This window comes from Sapajus apella, unplaced genomic scaffold, assembly GCF_009761245.1.
Source record: "Sapajus apella isolate SASKATOON/1434 unplaced genomic scaffold, GSC_monkey_1.0 scaffold9, whole genome shotgun sequence".
In the NCBI taxonomy this organism is placed as follows: domain Eukaryota; kingdom Metazoa; phylum Chordata; class Mammalia; order Primates; family Cebidae; genus Sapajus; species Sapajus apella.
Window position 1 is genome coordinate 23,918,996 of NW_022436949.1, and position 9,916 is coordinate 23,928,911.

The 9,916-nt window shown below is 43.3% G+C and overlaps 1 protein-coding gene across 17 annotated transcripts in view; it reads right to left on the reverse strand.

Moving 5' to 3' along the window:
* MYCBP2 (MYC binding protein 2) overlaps window positions 1-6,687 on the reverse strand; it is a 274,498-nt gene extending 267,811 nt beyond the window's left edge. For 15 of the 17 annotated variants that reach the window (XM_032277408.1, XM_032277409.1, XM_032277416.1 and 12 more), the window contains exon 1: window positions 6,088-6,557. In XM_032277408.1, the coding sequence (XP_032133299.1) occupies window positions 6,088-6,383 (296 nt within the window). In that variant the 5' untranslated portion in view covers window positions 6,384-6,557. Of the gene's footprint in view, window positions 1-6,087 lie in introns of all 17 variants that reach the window. The other 2 variants (XM_032277423.1, XM_032277417.1) reach the window with 2 other exon arrangements.
* Window positions 6,688-9,916: the final 3,229 nt, after the last annotated feature.

The following is a 9,916-nucleotide window of genomic DNA, read 5'->3' on the forward strand; positions in this document are numbered from 1 at the left end:
GGGATTACAGGTGTGTGCCACCACACCTGGCTAATTTTTATATTTTTAGTAGAGAGATGGGGTTTCACCATTTTGGCCAGGCTGGTCTCACTCCTCACCTCATGTAATCCACTTGCCTTGGCCTCCCAAAGTGCTGAGATTACAGACATGAGCCACTGTGTCCAGCTAGAATTATTTTTTAATTCATCATTTTGAAATGCCTAATGAAATTATTGACTCAGATGAGGATTATCAAAGAATGCTAAAAGTATTAGGTAAAAGATATTCACAATGTGCTCAAGTTTTTACCCTGTGATTACTTGCTCTTTGCAAATGGAAAAAGCATACATTTACAGAGGTGAAATCTAGTGGTTACCGTCCTACCCAAGTAATCAGATTTAACATATTAAAGAGACAACCTCACCACCTCTGGATGGAATGCAATATGCAATACCCAGCACCATATACAATATTCTTGCTAAAGATTTCTAACCAGCACCTAATAAGCCCTTAAGGTCTAACTTCCACTTACAGGAAATACAGATTGAAGACAGAAAGATGAACAATATCTGGGGCGCCTGACCTTCAGGAGCTAGGCTTATACGACATTCTAGAAAAGGTGAAATATTAGTGAGAGAAAACTGATTTGTGGTGGTCAGGAAACAGAAGTAGGAGGGCCTGAAGAAACATTTTATTTGAAGCGACAGAAACATTCTATACTTGGCTGCTGTGGTGCTGGTTTCAGGATTCTTCAAATGATCATTTAAAGAGGATGAATTTTATTGTATGTAAATTAGACCTCAATTAACCTAACCTCTCCTCAGAAAACCTAAATGTTTAATCTGTTTTTTGAGAAAAAAGTGAGACTATTCTGTTGACTTTTTAAACAAATATTTTAAAGTACAAAAGTATTTTTAGATTGACATTTTTATTTTCCTTTTAAGCCCAGAGGCAAGATTTTTCTCTTAAATTGGGAAACTAATTCATTTCACATTTCTACCTACCAGTATACCAACAGATCAGTTTTTGCCTTAACATATGTTTATATATTATACAGGATTCCATTGATGTAACAGCTACATAAAGGAAATTACTACTTATTCACAAATACAGACGTATACATACAGATGCAATCCCACATTACTTACTGATATACTCCTACAATAAATAACATCTCTTCATAGCTTAAAACCATCAAGGGTGATAGTGTCTACTAAATAAAATCTAATTCTTACCTTGGTCTTCAAGATGCCCCATCCTAGCCAAAGCCTCCATTTCCAGAATGAATTGCACTACCATCCCTCATGACACACCTGCATTCTAGCTCTAACAAAATTCCTACTATTACCCACATGCAAACTGGGCTTTCCCATCTCTGCTCATGCTTTTGAGCCAGCCTAGAATGCCACGCCTTTGTCATAATAGGCTATACTTTCTTAGTCATTTCATTTAACATTTCTTTAAGTATTTGCCTTTGTACCTTGCACTCCCCGATAGACAACAGACTCAAATCTAGAATCTATGTCTTATGAATCTGTGTCTTATAAATTTTTATAGGGCCAACGGTTACTGCCAAGTAATAATCCCTGAACAGGCTGAGCATGGTGGCTCATGCCTGTAATCCCAGCACTTTGGGAGGTGGAGATGGGAGGATCACTTGAACTCAGGAGTTCAAGACCAGCCTGGACAACATGGTGAGACCCAGCTAATTACTTTTTTGTCAACAAAAAATAAAAAATGAGCTGGTCATGGTGGTGCATGCTTATAGTCCCAGCTTCTGGAGAAGACTGAGGTAGGAAGATCGCTTGAGCCCAGGAGATTGAGGCTGCAGTGAGCCATGTTCATACTACTGCACTCCAGCCTGGGTGACACATTGAGACCCTGTCTCAAAATAAATAAATTAAATAATCCCTGAACTTTTGCTAAAATGACTAACCTCTTACAACCAAAATCCTATGCATCTGAAGAATGGACTCAAATATCATTTTTAGCAAGAAAGAGATAAGGCATGAAAGAACTAAGCGGGTCAAGTTTAGATCCCCATTTTGGTCGCAATCCCCTCTATTGTTTTCACTAACATTGTTCTCCCACGACTCCAGGACCCAGGTACCCTGACTCCTCCTTATCTTCCAATCTATCAGTTCCCTCTAGGCATCACTTTCCTTTTTACCGTATGGTCAAACACTGTCACCAAAACCTTCCATTTCTTTTTTCTTTAACCCCAAATCAACTCAACTAGGTTTTCTCCATTTCTACTTTGTGTGGAAAAACATACAGTGCCATACTGACTGGAGTTTTAAATGTGATTTCAATAATAACAACAGATAACATTTAAGCAGCATTTATCATGTGCCCATTACATATATACATCATGTCCTTTTGATAACGCTATAAAGTTACAAGTAAAGAAACAAAGAAAGTCTAATTAACTTGCCCAATTTAACACAAGTAGAAAAAGGTAGATGCGGAATTTGAGCTAAGGGAGTCCAGCTCCAGAGCGCTAATATTTAGGCACTGTGCTATGGTGCCTCCCAAGAGCATGGCTATGCCACCATTCACATTCAGAACAGATCAAACATTCCTTTATACATTTCCTGTCCAACCTCTTTCGCCAAGAGAATGTTCCGGTTTTGATTGGCCTCATTCATTCAAAAACGTATCTATTCAGTCACTGGATAAATGAAAGAGTTATTCCCACATTCTACACAGTCATTGAGACCAAAAATAAAAGAGTAAGACATGATCCTTGCCTTCTCTACAAGTCCCCAAACCCCTCGTTCTCAGGAAAAAAAAAAAAAAAAAAAAAAACCCAGTATTTCAGAGCACTTAACATGCCAAGTACATACATTGATTCGTTTAATCTACAAAACAATTCACGTTAGTATTTGATCCCCATTCCACATAGTAAAAAACTGAGGCACAGAAGTTATGTAACATATTCAAGGTTACACAGCTAACAAATGACAAAACCAGGATGCAAAACCAGTCTAGCTTCCGTGTACAAGCTCTTAACCACTTTGTTAGACTATCATCAAAGTCACTGAGTCCATTAAGTTTGAATCTCTCAGCTTCTCAACTGTACACCTAAAGCACAGAGTAATTAATTTATTCAACATTGACTGATAACTCACTCATCATGTTTTTGTTCCTTGAATACAAGTCTGTTCCCATCTCAAGGCCTTTATAATTTTCCAGAACATTCATCCTCTACATCTGCCTCCTCATCATTGCAATTCAATTTAAATGCCAACTCTCAAAGAGATATTTCCTGACCATGTTACCTAAAATAGCCCCACTACAAATTGCCCTATCACATGAAATAGGTTTTATTGCCTTTACAGTTACTTATTACAAACTGAAATTATGAATTGTCTATTTCTCCAACTGGAGTGGATGTTCCAAGACAACAGAGACCTTGTCTATCTTGCTCACGGCTATATCTTCAGCACTTGCAATAGTGCCTAGCACAGAGCAAGCACTTGATGTTTACAGAATTCATGCCAAAAAAATCTGCTAGATATTGGTATTATCAAAATGAATAGGATATGATTCCTATCCTCAATAAACTCTCAGTCTTTATATTAACAAATATGTACCTCCGCCTCTTCTGATCCTAGGTTTTTTCGATGGCTAACCTCTCCACCTGTCACCTTAACTCTGTCCCTGAGATGCCTTTGACCTCTCCCTATCAATTATCCCCTCCTAACTTCATTCTGTCTCTCCATTTAGCCTCCCACACTTGCATATCCCACCCAACCTCCTCTACTTGAATATCCTTCCCTCAACTTTGAAATCCCCTTGAGTTACCCAAACACATTCCATTCACTTCTCACCACATCCCTCTATTCTGACCACTTCCTCAAAAGTTACCAATGACCTGAAAACTGTTCTCACTTTCTTCAGCATTTACCACTTCTGAGAATTTTCAATCCACTCCCCTGGAGCCACAGAGGCTTCTGTCTCACGATTCTCTTCTTAACTTTGATTCCATTTCCTTCACTGTCCCCTTTCTCTCACATCTTTGAACCTGATGCTCACTAGAGCTTCATCCTCTATTCTTGCTCCGTTCAGTCTCTATAAATGATCTCATCTTCTCCTCCAACTCAACTAGAGTTCCTGTACAAATAATTACATCATTCATTCAGAGCTGAAACCCCAGTTCTACTTTCCCCATCACCTTTAATAAGAAATGTGATTTAATTCTTAATCAAGTCATCAATCAAGTGTAGTTGCAAGCTACTTTCTATAAAAAAATGTGAACTTTAATAAACCAAAATGTTGTGTTGAACAAGCACTAGCAGGCAATATCCTAACGTAAACCTGAACTAATTCTTCATTATTTTTCATCAGTGGCTTGTACAAAAATGGACCAAAGTCTAAAAAAAATTCACAAATTTGATGTGATTAATCTATATTAATTTTGTCTAAAACTGTTAATATAGTTCTAGATACACAGAAATCATATTACAATAGTAGTAGAGTCAAAACAGGAACATACCAGTCACAAATTATTCTGTAAGTCTGGACACCATACACAAAACAAATTTAAATTATTTGAGAGGAGTTTGTAAAGATGTTCTTATGGTGCCATAATTTAGAGATTTACAGATTGAAATTATACCTAATTATCAGGCCAAACTGTCTCATGTGGTTTTGGGCTATTTTCAAAAACATTAGCAAGAAACAGACTTGTGCCATTCTGGCCTTCAGTTCAGATAGCAAAAAGTAATTACGCACGTTTACATCCATATGGTAAAACTACTTCTGTGCCCTGTCCTGTAAACAAACACAGACATGAAAAGACTGGTTAACCTAGAGAAAGTGTGAACAAGGCTCCATCTTTACAACTCACTCCAACATATAAGCCATAATATACAGTGATAAACTACAAATACCTGACTTTACAGCCTCGTCGTCCCTTTCACAATGGGAGAAAAAGACATCTAATAGTTGCCTAATAAATTTGCACATTCAATAAATAACAGCAAATTCTAACTCATTTTGACAATTTCCTACTATGTTTTCTCCATGTACTCCAAGAAGCTGTGGGAAAAAAGATGAAGCCAACTCCCAATTACCACTGTCAAAGCTAATGAAACAAGTCAGTTACCATCCTTCAGGGTATGCAGCATGTAAGGGCATGGAAAAGAAAACAATAGGAGAGCCCTAAGCAAAAAAAAAAAGAGAGAAAAAAAAAAAAGCACCCACATTTTAAGAAAAAGAAAATGAAACTAACTGAACATCTACATCAAGGAAGCTGAAGGTGTAGCCAGCCTAAGTGGAAGAGACAGATCTAGGCACTATTCAGATTTTCTAGCTGTCATATTTTGAAGTTCTGCAGTTTTCCCCTTTTCCCTACAAAACCCCCTCTACTCTAAAGCCTGTAAGTAACAGAGAAAATCGAACAGAAGGTGAAGAGAAATGGCCGATGGGACATCAGATCACAAGAGCAACTGCAACCTCATTTCCAGAAAACCAAAAGGCCTGGATATCAAAGTACAGCTCTAAAAATCTCTGTCAGACACCTTTCGCACCTACATAGATCTTCATCTGCGTCCCGTATTCATAAATCTTTTCAAACCAAACCTCAGGCCTATCCCTCAGGCCTGCTTATCCAAAACTCAACCTATAAATATGACACTACCCTTAATCTATACCATGACTCCCCTTACTAAAAGGCAGATTGAAGGGAGGTGGAAAGGGTTGGAAAGGATGTCACGGGAGAGGGGGCACGTGCAAATAACACTGCGGCAGAGACACTGAAAACGCCACTTCCCTTGCCACTCTCTTACCCTCCCTACCTATGCCAACTCCTTTCTCCACGATACACACACGTGTCACAGCCGACCAGCACCATCCGCCTTTTCCAGCATCACAGGCTCCCCTACCACCCCTCACTATCCCCCCACATAGGCAAACACACACACTCGCACACACACTTAGAGCAGAAACCGCAGCCACCGCACCCTCCTATCCCGGTAAGTGCTCCTACCACCCGGCATCCAGAGCGGGCTGGACACTCAGTAAATACGCAGGTACACACGCATGCACACACACACGGGTGCACGCGCGGCATGGGGCGCAAGGAAGGGCACCCCGGAGACGCACCTGGAGGCTGGGTGTCCAGCGAGGCCGACCCCCTGGTCCCTGTCATTGAGCGCGGCTGTGTAAATCCTCCGATAGCGGTCGGCCAGGGCCCGGCCTGACAGCAGCAGCTGGTAGTGACCCCGGGAGTCCGCGGCGGGCAGCCCCAGCCCCGCAGCAGCCACAGAGCCGTCGGGAACCGTCATGAACAGCGCCCCCGGCGCCGGGGAAGAAGAGAAGGTGGCGGCTGGGTAGAATCCGTCCCCGCCGAGCCCCGAGGAGGCGGCGGCGGGGGAGGCAGTTGCTGCGCACATCATCATCCTCGCCGCCGCCGCCGCCGCCTAGTCTCCGCGGGCCGGGCGGGCAGACACGCGCGCGCACACACAGCCCTTTTCCAACGACGACGGCTCCAGCGGCGGCCTCTGGCTCCCGCAGCAGGGAGACTACAAAGACAGCGACCTCCTTCTCCTCCTCCTTCTTCTCCTCCTCCCCCCCGCGCCGCCCTCGCCGCTACTGGGGCCGCTCATCTAACCCCGCCACCCCGGGAGTGTGAGGAGGAGGCGGTGCCGCCACTGCCGCCGCCACCACCGCTACCACCGCCGGGACTACCCGCAATGGGAAGCTGCCGGCTGCACTGAGCATGCGCCACTCCTCGCACATGCTCAGTAACTGCAGCCCCCTTTCCTCCCCACCCCCTCTCCGCACCACTCCCTCCGACTCGGGGCTTTGGGTTTGGGGCGGTTGGATGGTGCGGAATCTGAAGCAATCCACTCCTCCGGGTTTTACCGGCAGCTTGAGGAAGAGTAAGGAAAGTGCTGGGGAAACTGTCAGCTACTATCGTTGGACTTCAGGTTCCCTCCAGGTGGGAGAACGAGGACCAGAAAGCGAGAGGGAACGTGCTAGTCGCCAGAGGAGGAGTACGCGCACTCCTGCTGCCTCTTCCCCAAGGCTCTGCTGCCAACGGGAAGATTTACTATGAATTGTGATGGTTAATTCAGAGTTTAAGGGCGAGAAGACTATCCCAATTAGAAGTGCCTTTAGCGATCTTATTTTAGATGTTTTTTTGTCATTGGCATGTAAGCTTGTTTAAAATAGCTTTTACTTACAAAGACAGGTAGTAATCTGGTACATTCTTGTGTGTGAAAGTAGAATTAACAGGCTAGTATTCACAAGCCAGAGTCATTCCCAAATTCTTGTTCTAAACAGAGCTAAATATTAATGCAATAATATTTTTAAAATTATTCTTTTGTTGACTCCTCACTCACCTAAGGGCGCGCTTTTATCTCTTGGCAGTGGTCATTTAATGGTTTATTTTTTTTCTGCCCAGACTCACATTTTTAAAGATAATTCTTGAATATGATCTGAAACAATAATTGTGACTGAGACTGTCTAGCATCTGAAAATGTCAGATCCATCATGAATCTTACCATTGTTATCATAAAAAAGTAACATTTGCTCAATCCTTTGTTCAAGCTAACTTACGAACCTCATCTAAGTAAATGCTCTAGAAATATACGTGCGAATGCACCTTGATTCCTACTACATTTTATCCTTTGACTCAGTTTGAAGAGTTGCCTAATTTATAGTTCTGACCAAATAATTTCTAAGTTCTGTCATCACAGTACTGTTATCATCTACGTACTGGTTCTTATATCTGTGCCTCTTCTTTGAATGGCCTTCTCTTAAAAAAAAAATTCCTCCTTAGTGTTTGAGAAGTGCAAAAAACAGGGAATAGGAAAGTAAGTTAATTCTAGTTTTAGGGTCGAAGTTTGCTGAAAGCAATGCATTTTTTCTGAAGCTTTAAATAATAGATGGATTTCATTTAGATTTTTAAAAGATAATTACAATGGGAAAAACATAGGAACAAGGGACAGACATGTGGAATCACAGTATTTTAGTATTGGAATTAGCCCTCTTAAGTTTTTATACTTGTCTTGTTTCCTTGCCTATTTTAAGTTCCTTCAGAACTTGTTTATTTTTGTCTTCCTCAGCCCCTAGTTTAGGACTTTGCACACAGTAGGTATCCAATAAGTATTTATTAGGCTAAATTTCTATCCTAATGCTTCGGCACTGTTAAAGACCTCAGGGTTGACCAGGCAGCCCCTCACCCTGGAGTAAGAGCCGAAACAATGGTACAGAGACAGCTAAATTCAAAGAATTCTAAGGCCTGACAGGTAGGCAATGAAAGGGCCCATTACTATTGCAAGACTCAGCAGGGTAGCTAAAAGGCGCTGAAATCAGGCAACCCCGGAATTGGATCCTCACTGTGCTACTTAATACTTCTGGCTTTGGGCAAATTATCTCCTCGGAATAATGCTCAAAAGAATACCCACTACATGAGATTGAGGGAAGACTTAAAGGATTTAGGATGTCCACCTTGGCACATGGCTTTTCACAAATGGTAGCACATACTAAACAAAACACTAGGCTTTTCTATAGGGTAGCAATGGTGTCTGTTCAATCATCACAGGTTCCTAGCACAGGGACTAGCCCTAAACAGGAGGGAAATAGATATTGGTTGAATGAATGAATGTTGCTTGCACAGAAAAACATTTACAGCGCAGGCTCAGGTGGTAGAATGTGCAGTCACTGCCCATTTAGAGTTTCTAGTGGACATTGACCCTCGCGGCTGCCCTGGTCTCAGGGCTCTTCCCACCATTCATTAATTTCGCTTCAATCCTTACTGTACGGTTCAGTCCCAGACAGGCCCCTTCGGAGCCTCCTGGGTACACTCAAAACCCGGAAACTGGATAACTTCCTAAGAAGCCAGATGTCACTGAGCTGCGCAACTAGGCGTGCGCAGAGCCGCGCACAAGCTCACTTAAGTATCCGAGGGTAGCGTTTCTGTGGCGTTTGGCAGCTTTTCCTTCAAGGCAGCGGTCGCTCTCCTCTGAATTGATAGCCAATGCAGCGTTTTTTCTCCTCCTCCTCCTCCTCTTCCTGCCTCTGTACGGCGCGCTCCCCGGTGCCTGCAACTGCCACAGCTACCGCCTTGGCAGCTGGGCACCTTGGAAGGCTCCCCTGGGATAGCGGGGGAGTAGGGTGCATACCAGAAAGAAAAAGGCGTTTGGAGTCACCCGTAATTCCACTGTCAAGGGGACTTGAAGGGGAGTGTGGTCACAAGTCGCGAGGGTCACCCGAACCGTCGCCGCCGATCGGAGACGTGGGTTTCTGGCAGTATGCAAAGCAAGCGTCCCCTCCCACCGCCCCTGCGAGCTCTACTACTGAATGCCTAACGCAGCCCTTGCGTTTGCGGAAAGAGGGGGACCTATGCAGAATGAAAAAACACAGAGGGCTTTGCTTTGCTTTCCCCACCCCACCGAGCGCGCCCCCCGTGCTTCAGCGCTGCCATCTTAGCTTCCTCCCGCGGCCGGACTGGGCGTGTGTGCATTTGTGTGTGCAGAGAGGGCTGCAACCGGGGGGCGTGGGGGCCGCGCTGGGTGGCTTGGGTGTTGGAATGGACTAGACAGCAGTTCACCCACGACACATTCGCCCTCAAAGAATGGCGTTGAGCTACGGCAAATTCTGCCTGTGCCCATTTTATTACGGGCGTAGTATTTTTTAGTCTTTGTGGTTGGTATGCTCATTTCGCAAAAGAGATCTCTCTGGTCCATGCCCAGGTAATAGGACTATGGCTTCATCTTTCACCTTGTGATCAAAGATTTAGTCGTTCTTTTCCACTTAACATTGCAAACCTGGACCGCAGTTCCTCTTAGCACATTTACATTTTTTCTACTCTTAGCTTTAACGATTTTGTTTTTAATGGAAGCTACTGGTGCTGATGTAGTAAATAACAGGGCAGGAACCATAACGTGTATATAAGAGGACAGATTAGTGTTGTTTGTTAGTTTTC